General features: G+C 40.6%; 1 protein-coding gene across 6 annotated transcripts in view; it reads left to right on the forward strand.

Annotated features, from left to right (window-relative positions):
- PIP5K1B (phosphatidylinositol-4-phosphate 5-kinase, type I, beta) overlaps positions 1-21,917 on the forward strand; it is a 287,643-nt gene that overhangs the window by 187,706 nt on the left and 78,020 nt on the right. For all 6 annotated transcript variants that reach the window (XM_014529192.1, XM_014529194.1, XM_014529193.1 and 3 more), the window contains 4 exons: positions 15,624-15,835; positions 17,883-17,966; positions 18,093-18,141; positions 21,175-21,259. In XM_014529192.1, the coding sequence (XP_014384678.1) occupies positions 15,624-15,835; positions 17,883-17,966; positions 18,093-18,141; positions 21,175-21,259 (430 nt within the window). The remainder of the gene's footprint in view (positions 1-15,623; positions 15,836-17,882; positions 17,967-18,092; positions 18,142-21,174; positions 21,260-21,917) is intronic.

The following is a 21,917-nucleotide window of genomic DNA, read 5'->3' on the forward strand; positions in this document are numbered from 1 at the left end:
GATGAAGCATAAGGGATAACAGTAGCAAACGTTTGTTTTTTTTAATGTGAACCTTACCTAATTGACAAGCATAAGAGCAGACTTTGGTAATAGCCTACCCATGGTTTGGTTTGAAATAGAACCGGAGTAAATCATCGTATCAATGTTGTGAATTTGTGGATAATCAGTTGAAGTAAATTCATATTGCTCATTTGGCGAGTGTCTGTTAATGGCCAGTAAATTAGTCAATTGCAACTGTGTTGACCTCTTCATCTACTCAGCTATTTATTTAGGTGGTGACTGGTGTCCCCATTTAAGGCTGTCTGTACAACACAGCTGCTCATCCGTCCTGGCAAGAGGCTGATGTTTGTCCAGGCTTTTTGCCAGCTGCTGCAGTTCAGCTCTCATGCGGGAGGTGATGGAAAGGGACAAGATGATCAGGACCAGGGACTTTAGAGTAGCTACAAAAATCAAAATACTCGTCTATGTGATGTTCAGGTCATCTTTCTACTCAGTAAGAGATACCTCCATTTGAGCCCAACTAGTAAAGCTCAATATTTCAAAATGAGCTTTCCTGTTTTTGGTGGAGAGAGGGTTCCTTCTTAGATATAACTTATAGATACCAAAATAGCTTAGCATTTAAAACACATCATAAACTACGTATCTAAAATACTTAATACACGATTTCATGTAAGAATACATTTCCAAGGCTCAGTTCATCCACAGGGCAATGAGTTAATGAAATCTTGCAACCTACTTCAGGGAAGGCAGGAGAGAGGAACATGGTGCCAAGTAGCTGAGGAACACAAAGTAAAGTTAGTGATCCAAACATTTAATTTTAAACGTTTAATGAAAAACATAATCAAGCACATTGACACTTGCCAACTGTTACCAACATGTGTGCACATGAAATCCTATTAACCTTAAAGCAAAACTTCTTTCTGAGAAATGTGATGGTTACAGTGCAGTCTATTGTTTTTAAATCTGAGAGAGAGACCAGGGCCTAGAGGTGTGCCTTTGAATGCTGTGGGAGTGGCTTTTGAGAATTCTCATTAACCACAGAAACTGGAGGGTTATCAAGCCACTAGTTGTTTTTTAAACCCTCACTTCAAACCATATGGAGCATTACAACAAACCCTACGAAAGAATGGAAATAGGAGACTGAAAAATCTTCCTCAATCCTAAGAAGCAAACTTGTTTTTTTCTTCCTAAGAGAAATGGTACCTGGAGATCAGAGAACTCAATGTATTTCCTGAGGTGGTGTGTCTAGCTAGCGTTCATTTTAAGTAACTTACGATGTGGAAATATAAATGTTAGCTAAAGTCTTTCAGCTTATGAAATAGAAGTGATGCTATAGCTAGTATATTAGGGTTTCCTGCCTTAGTGTTAAAAGAAACTATATGTCTTTCATTTTTGAGATGACCCTAAGTCTGGAGGTAAGGTCAGTGTAGGTCAAATGGGAGGAATCACAAAGTATCAGAGAGGAGGTGGCAAAAGGAAGGAAATGTCCCCTTGGGTCATATCTTCTTCCCTATTGGGAATCCTGGGAAAGCAGAGAGGAGAGCGATAGCAGGAAGGTGAAGTGGCCGTTGGGGGCGTGATGGCAGCAACCTGGCTTTGAAGATGTGTCTGGAATGCAAAGTATCGGAGGGGAGGTGGCAAAAGGAAGGAAATGTCCCCATGGGTCATATCCTCTTCCCTATTAGGAATCCTGGGAAAGCAGAGGAGAGCGATAGCAGGAAGGTGAAGTGGCCATTGGGGGTGTGATGGCAGCAACCTGGCTTTGAAGATGTGTCTGGAAAGCTTCTTAGGTTGGCCAGTATGGATCCAGTAGCCAGTGTCAGTGAGTCAGATGACCGTGTGAAATAGAGCAGGGTTGTAAATACTCCAGCCAAAGGGGATAGAGGTGGCAAGCTCTAGCAACTTATAAAATAGAGTGGAGGCTCCACAGATTAGGAGAAACGTCTGGAATCTGGTGAGGGACTTAAGGAGTACTTGAGAGTTTCTGGGGTCTGGGAAAATGTTACAAAGATTAGAAAATGATTCAGAAATATGTCTTGTGGTATGTTACTCAGTTTGTTGTGCACCTTCTCAATGCAATCTTATCTTTAATTTAGGCAACTGGAGACACTTTTAAAGGGGCTTGATTTTATTCATTCAACATCCAGTGCACATTTACTGAGTATCCATGGTGTTGTAGGAATGTCACCCGCTCGACTTCCTTGTGAAAGGCAAGGTAATTCCTTGGCCACACACTGGTTCTAGTTATTTGCAAAAAGATCAGCACATACTGGCTTTTGAAAGGCTTTGGCTCATGTATATGTTTCTTCATCCTGGTCAATACCATTCAACACTTTTTATATATACCCTCTTCCCCTGCAAGGGAATGTCCCTTTGATGTCATCAACGTTCTTTCTTCCAAGGCATCTCTAAGTTTGGCATTTTGATCCAGCAAGTATAACTCTTCTCACCTTTGCCCTTAGAAATTTTGCACTTCTATACAGTGAGGTGGAAAATTTCCATGAGAGAATTTCTGCCTCCCTATAAGAGTGAAATGGCCCAAAACAATCTGTTATTAATGAATTTCTACATTAAATTTTGACTTTTCATTAGAAAAAATACATCTGTGTATTTTTCTACATGTATACTTCAGAAAAATATTTTTAAAAGATATATAGCCCACTGGACATATCAGTCGTCCATAGCTACCAGGGATGTTTATTTAAAATATCCTCATCCAGCTTGAATGTGAGGCTGGCTGGAGTCCGAATCTCATTAACTTCATTTCTCCAGGAAGAACTCATTTGTAAGCCTCGCCCACATGCAGCCAGCCCCAGCTGTTCCAAAGACAAAAACTTCTAGATCCCAATTCGACATTTGCTTCCTTTTCACCAGCACTTGGAAATCCGTGTTCAGATTATGATGGACATTCATTGGAGGTGGAGGTTCGCCATCCTGTGATAACTGCCCTTTCAGAAAGAGCTACCCAACTTTTTTCTAGATTATTGGCAATTTGAGGGGGGAAATGTCAGCTACCTAATTTTCAAAGAACAGAGAAATCAGTGATTCCAGATTGCAGATTTACCTCCTCTGTCCTCAGATATGCAGAGAAGATAGATTTTTAAATTTTTTCACCACTAATCTTGTTCACTAAAATCTACTTCCCCAAACTTAAACTTACTAGTCATAATATTTCAGTATTTTCTGATGTAAACAGTTACCTCTTACTTTATAGTGTCCTTATTCAAATTTGAACTCTCTCTCAGGGCTTGTGTAAATTATCCCTGTTTTATTGTTCCATATTTTCAGGCAAACACCATTGGAAATGTAGGATTTCTATCACATGTTGACAACACCGGAGACAAGAACACTGCCCCTCCACTTATGATACTCTATTTCCACCTAAAATCACCACCCTCGTGCTGTGTGGGATGTGGCATTGAGCCAACCTCTTATACTTTAATTTTGACCATATATATGTTACTATTTTAAAAGTAAATTATAATACCTCAAGACCTCAAAGAATTCATTTCTAGTGATACCTTACACAACCCAGGTTTTCCATCACTGCTTAAAACTCCCACTACAGATAGATATTTGCTGCTGTTCTTTTTTTAAAAAATATATTTTATTGATTTTTTTACAGAGGGGAAGGGAGAGGGATAGAGAGTTAGAAACATCGATGAGAGAGAAACATCGATCAGCTGCGCACACCTCCCACCGGGGATGTGCCCGCAACCAAGGTACATGCCCTTGACCAGAATCGAACCTGGGACCCTTGAGTCTGCAGGCCGATGCTCTATCCACTGAGCCAAACTGGTTAGGGCCTTGCTGTTCTTCTTAAATGGTAAGTTGTTCAACATCAATGGTGACTTTCCCACACCTAAGATTTGCCCTGCCCTGGGGAACCTTTAATGACCTCAGAGCATGGATTGGCTGGACTTCTCTGGCTTCAAACCACCACAGGAATCTTATTTGACAAATCCTGCCTTACCTGCCTACTGAATTAATTCTGTCATTCAACAAATAGTTTTCAATTCTTCCTGTGCATAAGGCTATATGCTAAGTCCATGGCAGGTACAAAAAATGGGAGGATATGGTCCTTGCCTTTAAGAAGCTTAGAGTTTAAAGTCTAAGTTCAAACCATCAAAGTCTTATTTATCATGGACAGATTCTCCCACTCTCTTCTTTTTCTATGTCCATTAGGGCAAAGTGGAGAGGGGAGGAGGGGTATTTACCCAGAGAGGCAGTTCTTCCGAGGGGGTGGACTGTGATGAGGATTCAGGAATTTCATCTCATACGTTGAAGGAGATGTGGAAACTTGAACTAAGTTTGGCCTCTGAGTCTCACTGGGCAGCTGGCCAGCCCCTGTATCTCAGCTGTTAAGCCACAAATCATTCATGATGAAGCCAACTAGAAGATATATCATGTAATGGGAAAATCTTGGCATTTTAATATAAAATATTACTTTTAAATGTGTTTACAAAATAATTTATTAAGACAACTTTAGTAGAAACAAAGTGTCTATAGAGAAAAATCCAAAACTCATCCAATATAGAATCTTTTGAACTGATAGATGGCTATTTCTAATATCTATAAGGTATACCTCTGTTACTTCAAGCTTTTTAAGTGAGCAAAACCAGTGTTGGTACAGATCAATCCAGCACAGCCCAAAATTCAAAATCACTACATTAGACACAGTGAAAAACACAATATTGCCATAACTAGGCTAAGGATTGAATATTTATTTCAGTCTGCTTTACCAGCTAAAATTGTATGGCTTGTCACAGCCTGTTTTTTCTCTTCATTATATTAGCAAAGAACACTCTGAACTTTCTTGAGGAAATTGAGTTTTAAAAGCAGCATTCAGCATTAACTCAATTTCCCATGCAAGGAATTCTAGAGTCGTAATCCAAGGGGGCTTGCTTTGGGAGGAATCCTTGGGAGGAATCCTTGGATTCATGTCTCCCTGAAACAATGTGTCCAGGGCTGTCTATTTGCATAAATTCTGGAGGATGCTATTTTGAATTGTCTTCTATTGTTGAATTAACACATGTTTTGTCAGTCACTCACTCTTAATTCAGGGACTGGACTGTAGGCCAATTGGAAAATTACTCAGGGCCCTTGATACATGCTCCTGTCAGCTCCACATTTGTTAACTTGGTTATTCTTTAGAGCTTCTATCAGAGAAGGATCAGGTGAGATCAGTATAGGACAGAGCAAGTTTTCTGCTTTAACCACTTCAGCTAAGATCCCAAATTATTTTTATTTTTATCTGTATCGTCTCTACCCCATCAGCAGAAGAGATGGTGGTGAATTAATAGTAAATCAGTATACTAGTATAAATGCATTTTATTTAAGCATTTCAAAGCAGTGTATTCAATTTTATTTTTGAAAAGGTCAAATATATACAAAAGTGGACAGAATATTACCATGAACCCCCATGTGCACTGTACCCAGCTTCAACAATTTTGAACTCATGGCCAATCTTGTTTCATCCCACTGTCCTCCTCCCCATAGGATTTGAAGCAATCCCAGGTATCACATCATTTTACCCATATATTTTTTTTAATTTTGTTTTATTGCTTAAAGCATTACAAAGAGTATTACATATGTCTCCTTTTTTTCCCCCTTGACCTTCCCCCAGCCTCCCCTACCCCCCAGTGTCATGTGTCCATTGGTTATGCTTATATGCATGCATACAAGTCCTTCGGTTGATCTCTTACCCCCGCCCCCTCCAGCCCTCCAACCCTCCCCGGCCTTCCTGCTGTAGTTTGACAGTCTGTTTGATGTTGCTCTGCCTCTGTATCTATTTTTGGTCATCAGTTTATAATGGTCTTTATTATCCATAAATGAGTGAGATCATGTGGTATTTTTCTTTCATTGACTGGCTTATTTCACTTAGCATAATGCTCTCCAGTTCCATCCATGCTGTTGCAAATGGTAAGAATTCCTTCTTTTTTACAGCAGCATAGTATTCCATCATGTAGATGTACCACAGTTTTCTAATCCATTCATCTACTGATGGGCACTTAGGCTGTTTCCAGATCTTAGCTATGGTGAATTGTGCTGCTATGAACATATGGGTGCACATATCCTTTCTGATTGGTGTTTCTGGTTTCTTGGGATATATTCCTAGAAGTGGGATCACAGGGTCAAATGGGAGTTCCATGTTTTGTTTTTTGAGGAAACTCCATACTGTCTTCCATAGTGGCTGCACCAGTCTGCATTCCCACCAGCAGTGCACAAGTGTTCCTTTTTCTCCACATCCTCTCCAGCACTTGTCATTTGTTGATTTCTGATAAGGGCCTAATCTCCAAAATCTATAGGGAACTCATACAACTTAACAAAAGGAAAATAAACAATCCAATCAAAAAATGGGCAAAGGACCTAAATAGACACCTTTCAAAAGAGGACATTCAGAAAGCCAAGAGACATATGAAAACATGCTCAAAGCCGCTAATCATCCGAGAGATGCAAATCAAAACAACAATGAGGTACCATCTCACACCTGTCAGAATGGCTATCATCAACAAATCAACAAACGACAAGTGCTGGAGAGGATGTGGAGAAAAAGGAACACTCATGCACTGCTGGTGGGAATGCAGACTGGTGCAGCCACTATGGAAGACAGTATGGAGTTTCCTCAAAAAGCTGGAAATGGAACTCCCATTTGACCCTGTGATCCCACTTCTAGGAATATATCCCAAGAAACCAGAAACACCAATCAGAAAGGATATATGCACCCATATGTTCATAGCAGCACAATTCACCATAGCTAAGATCTGGAAACAGCCTAAGTGCCCATCAGTAGATGAATGGATTAGAAAACTGTGGTACATCTACACGATGGAATACTATGCTGCTGTAAAAAAGAAGGAACTCTTACAATTTGCAACGGCATGGATGGAGCTGGAGAGCATTATGCTAAGTGAAATAAGCCAGTCAATGAAGGAAAAATACCACATGATCTCACTCATTCATGGATAATAAAGACCATTACAAACTTTTGAACAATAATAGATACAGAGGCAGAGCTGCCTCAAACTGATTGTCAATATGCCATTGGTATTTTATATTTTTTTTAGTAAAAATTCCTAGAAAATAAGGATTCCTAGAAAAAAAAAATGACTTTTTTCCTTTAGATCAGGATTTAAATAGGGCCAACTTGTTAAGCCCCTCTTACCCCTCTGTAACTTATTTTTTCATTGTGAGAGTATATGTTGAAGATATTGGTTTGTTTATCCCATAGTCTGTATTTTGCTAATTATCTTCCCATGGTTTCCTTTAACATGTTCCTCTCTCCTGTTCTTCCTGTAGATTGATTGTTGGAGCTAGATGTTTGATCAAATTTAGGTTTGACGACTTCTATTTGGTCTTGTCTCTTCCCATCAGGAGGCACATAATGTCAGAATGCCTTTCTGTGATTTTAGATTCATTAATTCATTAGGGTTGTAAAATGGTGAAGTTTTCATTTTATCATACATTAGCTAGAATGCTCAAAGGATTTCTAAACAAGAGAGTGCCTGGCACATAGTAGGTACTCAGTGCAATATTTATTGAATGAATTAGTTTCCTTAAGAACCGCTGTGCCATGGGAAGTTACTGCATGCCTTTGATAGAAACCTTGCTTGCCTGCAATTCAATGAATAAAGCATCTCTTTCTGTCCTAGAATCACCATCCTTCTCCATCTTGCACAAAGCATCACTTACAGATTACTTGAGTTGCATTGTCTTTGTCACTCTGAATATCTTTTGGTGCTGGGTACCAATTTTTAAATGTGGCTGTTTTTTGAAGTTCTTTTAGACTTACTTGATGATTATCTTTTCTCAGTTTTATGCCAACTCAACTTTGCATTCCTTACATATTGGAAAAAGAAAGAAACAGAAAAGCCAAGGAGGCCCTGAGATGTGTTTCAGAACAGAGCCTCTTTAGGGCCAGCACCAAGCACCCTCTAACCTCGTAGATGGTTAAAGGTCTTTGCAGTTGATCCAGCCTGTGATGCACACTCCTTGCAAAGGCTTCCTGAAAAGAAAGCAATATTTTTACAGACTCTGAGCTCAGCCTATTTTGTAGCAAAACAAGCTTGCCTTTTATCTACCATTTAGTGTGCCTATAAAACAGTAAATTAAAAGAGTCTCTGTAAATCATAGCTTGATTTTTGCCCTTGACACAGTGTGTATAAATATTCTTTGGTATGGGTAGGTTTAAAAACACTGTAGACAATTAGCTTTATTTTCCTAACAATGTAGAGCACATAATCACAGTAATCACAACATCATGAAGCAGGAGATCAGATTCTCATATTTAAGACATAGACGCAGTGCTATACATTCTTGCTGCTGAATACTTTGGTATTTACTTGTTCACATGAAAAGCAGTGTAACAGATAAACGTTTCTGCTATGTTCTCAATGCACAGCAAGGAGCACATAGTAAAAAAACCCTTTGGTGAGAGGAGCACTCTTGTGTACATGATTGGAAAAATACAGTTACAACCTGAGGTCAAATTGTATTCCATAGAGGAGCACTGATAATGTGCTTGGGTTTTCAGAGGGAAGACATGTTCCCAACATTTTGTTGAGATCATGAGTCTAATTTTCATGGATTTAAGTGTTAAGATAGGCTTTGAAGACCCAGTAAAATTTTAAAATATAGTAACAACCTTCCAGAAGAAACAGCATGAGCAAAAACATCAGGGCTTCCATCTTCAGGGCACATTTAGGGATAATTAAGGGATGCCAGTTTGACTCGCCCAGAAAGTGGCTCTAGGCAGGTGTTAAATAAACAGAAGCTGTCTGGAGCCATAGGAGAGAGGACCTTCAATGTCAAGTTGAGTTGTTGGCACCAAACAATGAGGAGAGAGTAAAAGCTTTGAGTAAGGGTGTGATGGGACCTGGTCGAGCCAGGGTGTCAGGAATGGATCAGAAAGGGGAAAATAGGAAGTTGAAATCATTAATGAGGAGGAACATTTTAATGATAGAAGCTGCAAGATTGGGCAACTTAATGAAAGGAAAAGGAGATGTGGAGTCAAATCCACATTAGAATGATTTCAAGTAAAAGAAGTGAAGAAAAAGCTTTGGGGAAAATAAGAGTGTAGGGTTGCAGCAAGACAGTGTACGCAAGTTTAGAAATGTCCAGAGGCCATTAGAAAAAGATAGGGCTTGACCTGGCCAGTGTGGCTCAGTGGTTGAGTGTCGACCTTTGAACCAGGAGGCCATGGTTCTATTCCCAGTCAGGGCACATGCCCTGTTGAAGGCTCGATCCCCATTGTGGAAGCGTGCAGGAGGCAGCCGATCAATGATTCTCATCATTGATGTTTCTACCTCTCTCTCCATCTCCCTCTCTGAAATCAATAAATATATATTTTTAAAAAGAAATCTATAGGACTGAAGCTTAGGAGTGAGTTCAGAATAAATATGACATTTTAGGAAGTGTCTATAGAGAGATGATAGTTGGAATCTCCCTCTAAATACTCTCAAATCTATCCATTTCTCCATTGAACTTCCTGCTGCCCCCTCATTCAAGTGTCATATCCTCTCACCTGCACTATTGAAATAGTCCCCAGTCAAAAACAGGATCCCCTTGTGTGGGGTTTCTTCACAGTATCCTGATTTTTTCCTCCCAGGCCTTATTCCAATATGTAACTCAGGCCTGTGTAATTTTGAGGATGGTATAGTTATCTGTTTTGCTTACCCCTAAGATCCAGCAACTTCCATGGTGCTGGGCACAGACAAGACACGACACTCAAATTTTTTTCCAACAAAAGAGTAAGTGAATATCAGTACTGAACAGTAGAGAAAGAGAAGAGTTGAAGAGAGAACTCTGGTGAACCTTCTTTAGGCCACAGAAGGAAAGAGTGGGAAAGACAAGTAGGCAAAGAACCAAGGAAAGCAAGACAGCGCTGAGGTTGAGTGGAGATTCTAGGAGTGTCAGCCATGGTTGATTCTGCAGGGCGGGGGTGCGGGGAAGAGGAGCAGGACAATAAGAACAGCTAACATTTATTGGATGCTTCTCTATGCCAGCGACTGTCCTAAGACTTGATGTGGATTAATTCAGTCTTCACACTCAGTCTGTGAGATAGATATCCCTATTCTCTCTATTGCCCAGATGAGTAACGAGACCCAAAGAGGTTATATACTTTACTCAAGGACCAAGTGGAGGAGATAAGTCAAACCCAGCCAACTGGCCCCAGAGCATGGAGTCTTCACCACCATGTGGCCATTCCAGCTCCGTTTAGCAGCAGGACAAGTAACAGTGCCAGCGTGAAGGAGTATGGCAGAGAAGGCAGAAAAGAAGGACCAGCTGCTCTTTATGACCTTCAGCCCTGAGGAGAGGACAGCAGTGTCTATCATTCTGCGTTAGAACATCTACATTAAGTCTCCGAATTTACAGGAACTGTATGAGACTAGAGCATTCCTGATGCATCACTGGCCATGAGAGCGTGGAGAATATGCTTTTATTTCAGGAACAGATTTCTTTGATCACAGCTTCAGGATATTATACCAGCTGCCTTGACATCATTGACTTTTCTTTTTACTACATTCCAGGGTTGTTATTGACTTAAAAGAGTCCTTGAGAGAGAGACAAAAATCTGGCTTTGACAATAAAAAGCATTATGGTATCCAGCTTGCTTTCAGCTTTGCATACGTCTATAAACTCTTTCTGCTTTCATTTTTTTTACAGCTGAGGAAATAGGGTCTTGCCCAGGCTAGATGGAAAAGCACCTGTATTTGCATTGCAACCTGTGTTTTGCATAACAAATGCACAGATAGGCAGACATTCTGGAAAAAACATGTGTGCCGAGTGACAGACTAGACTGATTGATTGGTGGCTGTCATGTTGCAGAATGCTGCATACTCTCAAAGCTCACAATGTTGAGATTTTGGGAGATTTATGGATTCCTTTAATTAAAGAACTGGAAGGATATGAATAACAGAACTACTTCATTTCTAATTGATGCAGATCTGCAATGCTCGTCCCTAAAATCTGTACCCAGAATTTTTCATTGCAGACGTTTTAAAATCTGATTTAAAATATATGTACAGTTATCTTTTTCTTCTTTAACTTTTTTTAGGGATGGTGACTTTGCCTCACCAAATTCTAACTATCATGTCCTTTCCATAGAATGGGATTGGAATTGATCATTTTTAAGGTTTTTCACTCTGAAAGTTAGGAGCCTGACAATGCGGCACTGTTCAAGGATGCTGACAATCCAATTTAGGAGTAGAGAGAAAATGAATCTCTTTTACAAATTTATTTGTTGCTTTTTCTTAATCTCTCGGGATCATATCAATTAATGCAGAAAAAGCATTTGACAAAATAACACCCTTTTTTTAAATAAAAACTCTCAGTAAAGTGGGAATAAATGTATCATACCTTAACATAATAAAAGCCTTACATGATAAACCTATAGCCTACATCATACTCAATGGGCAAATACTAAAACCACTTCCCCTAAGAACAGGAACAAGACAGGGATGCCCACTTTTGCCCATCCTGTTCGAAATAGTATTAGAAGTGCTAGCCATTGCAATCAGACAAGAAGAAGAAATAAAGGTATCCAAATTGGAAAAGAAGTAGTAAAACTGTCATTATTCACAGATGACAATATTGTACCTAGAAAATCCTAAAGACTCCATTAAAAAACTACTAGATTTAATAAATGAATTCGGCCACGTAGCAGGATACAAAATTAACACCCAGAAATCTTGGCATTTTTATACACCAATAATGAACTCACAGAAAGAGATGCTAAACAATCCCATTTACCATTGCAACAAAAAAATTAAGATACCTAGGAATAAACTTAACTAAGGAGGTAAAACGCCTGTACTCAGAAAACTACAGGACATTGAAAGAAGAGGTAGAGGAAGATATAAACAAGTGGAAGAATATACCGTGTTCATGGATTGGTAGAATCAACATCATTAAAATGTCCATACTACCCAAAACAATCTATAGCTTCAATGCACTCCCCATTAAAATACCAAGGGCATATTTCACAGAACTAGAACAAACTCTACAAAAATTTTAAAAAAAAAACCCAAATAGCCACAGCAATCCCGAGAAAGAAGAACAAAATAGGAGGGAATCACAATACCAGATATCAAGCTATATTACAAAGCCACTTGTTACCATTTACAGGGGAAGAAACCAAGACACAGGGAGGTGCTATGAACTGCCGAAGGTCACAGAGTCCATGCTCTTTATCCTGCATGTCCTTATCTCAGAACTGCCTGGTACTGGCACAAGAGCAGACAATGGACCAATGGAACAGAACAGAGAACTGAGAAATCGACCCAAGCCATGATGCTCAATTAATATTTGACAAAGGAAGCAAGAGCATACAATGGAGTCAAGACAGTCTCTTCAATAAATGGTGTTGGGAAAATTGGACAGATACATGCAAAAAAGTGAAACTAGACCACCAAATTACACCCTACACAAAAATAAACTCTTGAAGTTAATTTTTTAAAAAATAAACCAGGATAAACATTCGACCACTTAAAGCATTGGGTAGCACCAATAGCTGAAATTGGACCACAGCCTAATTTTGTACCATGTATAAAATGCACGTGTTCTCTTTGGCCTGTCCTTGGGCAAGAAAAGAGACTTCAAGTACAAACAAAGCAATTCAGGTTGGACATTGCATTAAAAATATAAGAAAAATTATTTTCTAAAGAGACAAGCAGAATTAATTTGTGGGTAGCTTGCAGAAGAAAATGAAATAAATATTATGGTATCAGGAGTGCCTTTCGATCTGTAACACTCTTCACTGTACGCTCCCAGGCCTGTTAGGAACTCGCCACATCGTCACTAGCATTTGCTTTTGAAGCCGTTTCATCACTTTAAGGGAATCCTGACCAAGCAGTAGTTTGAGCTGTTAGGGCATAAGGCTATGGTTTTTGCCCATTAAAATGGAGACTGTTCCCTTAGATCACAAGGCCATCATTTTATAGCCTCTTCACCAGAATTGCTGTGTTGTCAGCTGACCTTTTCCCGTTGAATATCCAAGTTATACTATTGGGCACCCACCAACCCAAAGCTTTTAAAGGAATCAGGATTCACCAAAAGGGTACTGGTAAGCAGCTAGAAATGCATGTCTTTGTTGGATTTTTAGGAATTTTTTATTTCAGAAGTATAACTCCAAGGGTGTTTATTTCAACCTAATATCTATAATCTCTCACACTAGCATGAGCAATGAGTCACCATGACCTATAATTATGATGATAATAGCTAGCAGTTAATTGAGCTCTTTCTTTGTGCCAGGAATTTTTCTAGGCACTTCACCTGCATTGCCATATTTAATTTCCACAAGCACCCCATGCAGTAGGTAATATCATTGTCACCATTTACAGGGGAAGAAACTGAGACACAGGGAGGTGCTATGACCCCTGCCGAAGGTCACAGAGTCCATGCTCTTTATCCTGCATGTCCTTATCCAACGGTGTAAGAAGGGTCCACTAGCACTGATAATGTGGTATGAAAATTAGCATCTGCAGGTGGTGATCCCTGTGCAGGTTTAGGGAGCTCCTGAGTGGACACAATCCCCAAGCTGTCCATTCAGTCTGGCTAATAAAAGGCCTGAGATCCCTTTGCACTTGTTTCTGTCTGAGGTAAGCATCCAGTCTCTATTCGTGTTTTAAGAAGCTGTGTTCTTGGCAACCCTGATGCAGAGCTGCCCTGTCTTCTTGCTTGGCTCCGTGCTACGCTGTGGAGGGGTGAGGCACTCAAACCAATCAGGGGGGCTGATGCCATCGTGTTGAGTCCATGGGGAAAGCTGTTCCTATCACCCTTTCTTCCCCTTCCAATTTGGAGCGCTCCCCCTCAGGTTAGGGAAGCTGGGCCCTCATTACTATCAGGCCACTCTCTTGGCTCTTGGGTTAGAACGTTTCACCGCCTAAACCTCATAGGTAATAAGATTCTCCTCTCGGCTCTTGTCTGCTTCCTTTCTGAAAGTTCCCAGCTTAGCATCCAAGAGATGAAGGGTGAACACTAGGGAGTAGTTGATACTCCTTTGCAGCCCACTTTCCGTTTTCCTCATTGACAGCAAAGATGTATGGCCCAGAGGTAACCCACGTTCCCAAGGCCACATGTGCTTTGTTCACAGAGCCTGCTCTCAAATGGTCCATGAAGTGTGGGTGTGGTGAAGGCCTGACCCCTCTTTATAGTATCATAAATGGCTGATCAAAAAGCAGTTGGGCTGAGGGAAAATGAGAAGCATAGGAAATTCTGGATATTCAACTGCTGGTTATACAAGTACCTATAGACTCTGTGCCTCAAAGGCATTTCCTAAGTGACAAATTACCAGGTATGTTCAGAGTCAGCTGTGCCGCCATTCAGGATGGTCTTACTTTCTGGGCTGTTTTAAGCAGCTTTGTGTGTGAAATGCCAGGTATTAAGAAATCTATTGTTCCCTTGCTGGTGTTGCTCAGTGGTTAGAGTGCCAGTCTTAGTACCATAGGGTCTTGGATCCAATTCCGGGTCAAGGGCATGTACCTGGCTTGCCAGTTTATTCCCAGCCCGGACAGGGCATGTGTGGAAGGCAACCAATCGATGTCTCTCTCTTACATAGATGTTTCTCTCTCTCCCCGTCTCCCCTTTCCATTCTTTCTAAAAATCAATGGAAAAAATATCCTCAGATGAGCATTAACAACAACAAAAAAAATCTGTTGTGGAGGAGAATCATGTACAAACTAATAGAAAAATAATTTTATCAGAGAGGAAAATACCCCATTTCCAGGGGCTCCTCTTAAACAATCTTCATCATTGAAGACAGGTCAAAGCCTCACCTACACTTGAAAGCCCTGTTGGCTTCCTCTTATCTTGACCTTGTTTCCCATCGCTTTCCTGTCAGAACATCACTATCTCGCTGGCTGCATCCAACTACTTTTAATTCCTGCTCTTCCCCACTGTTTGCCAAGTGGATAATTAAGCAGTAAGTCATGTTCTTTGTTGAGATCATCATTTTTAAAAAGACTTGCTACGGAACCAAATGGCAACTTTGAAAGGCAAGCTTTGACGAGACCACTGTACTCTCGCAAGATTAAGATGTTGAGAGCAGAATCCAGACAAAAATATTCCGGCTGAGTCTTCATGCTGAGGAGGGTACAAGATGTAGAGACCATTGGTTTTTGGTTTCTCTGCCCTAGGGCTTAAGAGTATGGGTGCTGGAATTGACTTCTGGGTTCAAGTCCAGTCAATGCCACTTACGAGCTGTGTGGCATTGAACAAATTACTTGATCTCTGTGTCTTCCATTTTTTCACGTGTGAAAGAGAAGAATAGTACATAGCTCAAAGAGTTGTGAGGATTGAGCCCAAGTAAACCATTTAGGACCTGGCACATGGAAATTGTTCAATAAGTACCATTAGAGTAACTATGTGGAACATTAGGAAAAGATGTGCTTACTTTAGATTTGCATAAAAATACTATCTTGGAGCCATTATGATAATCCTTACTGCACAAGACCTAATAATGCCTCAAATGTTTTTATTTTGATTTTTCCTCTATCAGCCACCCTCCTGGGAGGGGGGGAACGCAGGTGCCGTGTGTCTGTATAGCTAGAGCTCTCTGGTTCTGTGTAGATGAGACTTACAAGCCATTGGAGTTGACCGGCCTCCTGGTTCTTTTCCTTATCCAGGTGCTGGAAAGCTTCAAGATCATGGACTATAGCCTTTTGCTGGGAATCCACATCTTAGACCATTGCCTCAAAGAGAAAGAAGAGGACACGGCACAAAATGCGCCTGATGCGAAGCGGCCTGGGATGCAGAAGGTCCTCTACTCCACAGCAATGGAATCCATCCAGGGCCCAGGGAAATCTGGGGACGGGATCATCACAGAGAACCCGGACACGTACGTGCAGCCACCCGCCCACAGACCCTCTTGGTTGGGGCAGCCCACATCACTGAGTGATTGACGAAATGCAATCATGTTACGTTCATGGTGGCTCTTGGGGAATAGATTCCTACTTGATGCTGAAATGAACTAAGCCGGGTTTCAGTTCTTTTTTTGTTTGTTGGTTTGTTTCCAGTGAAGATACTTTAATGGAGGGGCTCATAACAGAAGTGTGGGTGGGGTGAAGGGACGCAGCAATAGCTCGTCAGGGCTCAAAGACTAGTGCCACTCCAAGGCACAGGGGCAATGGGAGGAGCCCCACGGTCCCTGGAGAATGGGTGCCAGAGTGAACTGTGGCTGTGGGACGCAGCCAGTGCTGGAACCCTGGACTGAAACATGGAGGGAATAGAGAAGAAATATCTGGGTCTCTCTCCTCTCAAACTCTGCTCTTTTTTTAAAAATTAATTTTTACATTCAGTATTATTATGTATTAGTTTCAGGTGTACAGCATAGTGGTTAGACAGTCATATACTTTACAAAATGTTCCCCTTGATATTTCCAGTGCCCGCCTAAGCCAGGCTTCATTTCTGTTCTTCTGTGGATGACGGGATGGGTAGCCATTCTTTGAGTTATCATTCTTTCACCCACATGGTTTTCCCCCCAATGGCTCTATTTTTTAATGAGGGCTGAGAATGTTTTTACCCCCATTTACTACATATTCCAAACACCCATCATACTTTGAATTTAAATAAACATGTATTTAAGCAAATACATGATTGGAATTATGTCCCCATTAAGAGCTTCTTATCTGCATAAGAGGATTCTGTTGTTCTAGACCTCTCCCCTGGCAGATGTGGTCCGTCGCCACTGCCAGATGTGATAGTAACTTTGGGATTAGTTAGCTTATTGTATAAAGTGAATACCGACTAACAGAAATACTTACAACCAAAGAAAATTATTGAAATGGTTGACTGTATCACATGCGTGTACCAGCTGAGCAAAGAGACTGAAAGAAAGAAATCATTTTCCCTGGTTGTAAGTGGCTGCCTTCTCGGATTTTTCAACAATAACTAAACCACAAGCATATTTCACTTTCATAAAGGAAGTTCATACATATTAAACTGTAAAAAAATCCTTGCTTGCAAATATATCTAAATGTCAAACAATCAAGTTATTTATTTTCCATCAGTGTAGTGAAATATTACAGTCCTTAAAATATACATTACTTGCCCAGCTGGTGTGGCTCTGTGGTTAAAAGTCACCAGCTCAATTCCTGGCCAGAGCACATGCCCGGGTTGCAGGCTCAGTCCTCTGTAGGGGATGTGCAGGAGGCAGCCAATTGATGGTTCTCATTGATGTTTCTATCTCTCTCTCTCTCTCCTTCACCCTTTCTCTCTCTCTAAAACCAATAAAAGCATATTTTAAATATATTTTTATTGATTTCAGAGAGGTTATCTTTGCATCCTGGGAATGGATTCCTTATACACTTTTTCTTTGTGCTTTTCTGTCCTCTGTAGCGGATGTGCAGGAAGCAGCCAATTGATGGTTCTCATTGATGTTTCTATCTCTCTCTCTCTCTCCTTCACCCTTTCTCTCTCTCTAAAACCAATAAAAGCATATTTTAAATATATTTTTATTGATTTCAGAGAGGTTATCTTTGCATCCTGGGAATGGATTCCTTATACACTTTTTCTTTGTGCTTTTCTATATTTTATTTTAAAATCTCATAGTGAACACATAAAAGTGTTTCATTTTTAAAAAGCAATATTTAAAATACTTTAAAATTCTTGCTCATGGCTTTAAAATAGGAATACTTTTAAAATTGTACCCTTTCTACCCAGTTCTCCAGAGCTGATAGCTTGGGTGTCACTCTGATCTGTGGGAACTACATCACGCTGGATTCCAAGGAAAACTTTAACTGAGACCAGGAACAAAATGATGAAGGGAGAGAGAGTCCAGAAATCCTAAAGAGTGTCCATTTTTATTTATAGTCTATTTATTAGAAATGACTTTTAACTTCCTATTCTTATATTACAAAATATTTTCTCTTTTGCTTTATCAACAGAATGGGAGGGATTCCAGCTAAAAGCCATAGGGGAGAAAAACTACTTTTATTTATGGGCATTATTGACATTCTGCAATCATATAGGTAAGAAATTGGGGAGGGGGGTCTTTTATAATTTAAAAAAAAATACATCAACAAAAGATTCTGAAAATTCACCAAGTGGGAGGGGTTTTACATTCTCATTTTCTTTTTCTGCCTGTTTACACTTAGGCTAATGAAGAAGTTAGAACATTCCTGGAAAGCTCTTGTTTATGATGGGGTAAGTGGCTTTCGTGTTCCTTATTAAACTGTATATTCTTCTGATTTCTCGGAGACTCCAGAGTATGTCTGAAAAGCTGTGTCACTAGACTTGGCGAGGAAACAAGTGTCTTTACAAACTCAGAATCAGACTCAGCTTGTTCAGATCTAAGAACGAAGACAACATAACTTGGAACAGCTATCCAAATAGAGGCCATCCAGCCTGGTAGCTACACAAAGGCCAGGAAAGCCAAATGATCTTGTTTCTGTGTGAAATCTGAAGAAATTATGAGTAAATGGAGACTTCTCATAGGCACTGGGAAGACCAGTAGGACAGTTGGAAGTTCTCACAAAACCAAGCTACAGAACGGGTTTGAACCTGACCTTGATGGTAGGCAGCCCTGGATTTGAACCCTGCATTCACCACTTGACTAGCCATGTGACCCAGACACATTGCTTGTTATTTGGCCTCTCTTAGTCTGATTTCTCACCTCTACCAGGGCAAAGTCATAGTACCTTGTACCTGCCTCATAGGACGAATGTGAGGATTTAATAAATAATGAACCTAACACATAAGGGCATGGGAAGTGAAGGCTTTTCCGTTGTTATGGATTTATATATGACTAAAGCTCAGTGAGAAGAGAATGTCTTTTCAACCCAGAATTGGTAGAACAAGAAAATAGTTATCAAGAAGCAGCCCCCCCCACCTCCCTCTCTCCCTCCCTTCCTGCCTCCCTCCCTCCATCTCCCTCTCTCCCCCTCCCTCTCCCTATCTTTTCCCCCTCCTTCCCTTCCTATTCCCTGCCACCCCCACCCCTGCGCACACGGGTGTTTCTATCTGATGTTAGACTTGAACTTCCTGCCGCTGACAGAACATTCACTGGTCTCAGCCTCCCTCAATTAATAACTTGAAGTGACAATTCCAAAGAATACATGGGTCCCAGATTTGCTCACAAAATTGTAAAAGATGTTAGCTGATGCTTTCCTTTGAAAAGGGATAAATTATAGACGCTGTTCTTCTCCTCGCACACGTACTTTCTCCATTTTGAGGAAGCCTGGTAATAACCTTTCAGTGGGAAATCTGCATTTTGTCCACAGGCCTTGGAATGACATCAGTGGGAATGCACTTGTAAACAACAGGTTCACAAGTCTGTTTCTAAGAATTAAAGTGAGGCTTATTATTCAGACCAAAGATTCCTTCTTTAAGTTTTTCCCTTTCAAGCTGAGAAAAGTAGGGACTCCATAATGCCTTGAGCATGGAATGGAGAGAGAGAACACTCCCTCTCGTACCCCCTTCTGTTTTCCAAGACAACGTTAATTCCTGTTACCAGCTGAGATTGCTGATCGGAATGGCCTGGTCCTCTGTTGGTCAAATGCTTCTAAGAGACCCCTACCTTTGTCTAGTTAAAACGCATCTTCTTTTTTTGTGTGTGTGTTGATTTTTTTAAGACATTCTCTGTGTTGATTATGTATTTGTGAAATTATAAGCAATAATTAAGATATATGTCTGTTAACAAACATGCCTCTTATTTAAACAACTAGGGGCCCTATGCACAAAATTCGTGCAAGAGTAGGCCTTCCTTCCCTGGCTGCTGACACTGGCTTCCCTCTGGCACCTGGGACCTGGGTTTTCCTCCGGCCGCCAGCAGGCACCGGGACCCAGGCTTCCCTCACAGCCCCGGCTTCGTCCAGAAGGTTGTCTGGAAGGACATCCAGAAGGTCATCTGGAAAGACGTCCGGTCTAATTACCATATTATGCTTTTATTATTATAGATGTTTCTTCATACCAAAGAGAACCACAGTCCAACTTCTCTTGGAAGGCAAAGATGGGTCTTAATCACCTTGCTCCCTAAGATGTTTCTCAGTTACTGTACTCGTGGGGAATATGTGTCCACTTCAGACAGGAGCTGCCAGGATACTGGGGGGAGAGCATGTCCAACCAGTGGGATGTTTCCCACCACATTGACACCATCCCCGATCATCTACAGGACCCTTATCACTGGCTAAAGAGGGCTGTTCTAGCCAATGTCCTTCATAACAGGCTGGTTACAGAATGACCTCATGCCTCACATTAACACCCTGTTCTACAGATGAAGAAAGAGACACGCTGAGACACTCTGTTCCCAGGGTCACAAAAGCTTGTGAAGTTAGGACTCACACCAGCACCGGGTCTCCAGGCCTTTGGTCCAATGTGTGTTTTCTCTTCCAGACCCACTGCAGACACTTGGTTGAATCTAAACACATTTTTAGAAGTTTTCTTAGCAGAATACAAAATCCTGGAATCAAAATGGAGCATTAAATTAAGTAAATATACTATTTCTAGAATATATCTCTTGGATAGTAAATGATTACTGAATAAACATACAGGATTAACCTTCTACATCAATCTCCTTTCCTGGATTTGTAAGATTTGTATTAAAATGCCCCTTCCATCTTAAAGACTCCTACCAAGCATGAGCAAATTGGGTCAACAATTTAATGCAATTCAATTCTACCTAATTAGTAGATAATTCAGTGTTACGGCAGTTGTCAGCCTTGTCTCCTAGGCAGCTTCCCAGTGTCAGTGCGCCTTATTACTGGGAAATGAAACCAGCACACTTTTTTTTTTTTGCCTAGATATCACTCTTACATTAGGGTTGTTTTGCTTGTTTCCATCCCCAGTTTTTGTTCTGACTAAAAGTGTTCCTCTTCCTTCCAGATGACTGAGGCACTGGCTGCCTGTCTGTAGAAAAGAATTTAAAAGCCCCCCAGGGCACACAATGGAATAAGGATCCCTTTGGGTTTATAAAGCAGAGCCTTTTTGCTGTCTCCCACCTGCCCCTCTTAGTACTTTATTTCATCATGAGAATCTGGAATCTTTGCTCAGATTGTGATCCTCCTCCCGCAGCCCAACTCCTGGGCCCCGTGGGACGCAGGCACTGCTCTTTCTGGCTCTCCACACCCACACCTTCTGGTTCAGGGCCTTGGCCCACAGAGAGCCAGTGCATAGATCTTTCTTCGAGCTTGAAATGAACTGTCTGAGAGGTAAACTGTGCTACCTGATTTGTCTTTTCAGGACACTGTTTCCGTTCACAGACCGAGCTTTTATGCAGACAGATTTCTGAAGTTTATGAATTCCCGAGTTTTCAAGAAAATTCAAGGTAAGATTCTTAATGATGTTTTTTTTTACTTTTAGCACTTACATGCTGACTTCAGTATGTGTATCTTTGCACAATTTTTATTGGAAGAGTTAATTTACTTTCCAGAAGCAGTAATCAATAATTATATTAAGTGTCACAGTCAGGTACTTATTGATGTCATAATCATTAAAGTCCTGTTTTGTAATGGAAAAGTTTGGAAACTACCTAAATGTTTAACCCTATAATACGTTGGTTAACTAAATATATTATGATATAATTGAGTAATAGAATAACATGCAACAAATAAAAATGGTACATTAAAGGTACACTTAGTTCTTATAGATTTATTCACACATACTTATTGGTCTGCCCACCTACATGTACAAAAAAATTCTAATGGAATATATAAAAATGTTAACAGTGAATATTCTCATAAAATATTCTTCAGGATAGTCACAAAACGATTTCAATAAATTTAAAGACTGAAATTATACAAAAAAAGCTTTTTAAATCTATTTTAATTATAGTTAACACTAGAGGCCCAGTGCACAAAAATTTGTGCACTCAGGGGGGGTCCCTCAGCCCGGCCTGTGCCCTTTCGCAGTCTGAGTCCCCTCGGGGGATGTCCACCTGCTGGCTTAGGCCCGCTCCCTGGGGGATCGGGCCTAAGCTGGCAGTC

The sequence above is a fragment of the Myotis brandtii genome, unplaced genomic scaffold, assembly GCF_000412655.1.
Source record: "Myotis brandtii unplaced genomic scaffold, ASM41265v1 scaffold672, whole genome shotgun sequence".
NCBI lineage: Eukaryota > Metazoa > Chordata > Mammalia > Chiroptera > Vespertilionidae > Myotis > Myotis brandtii.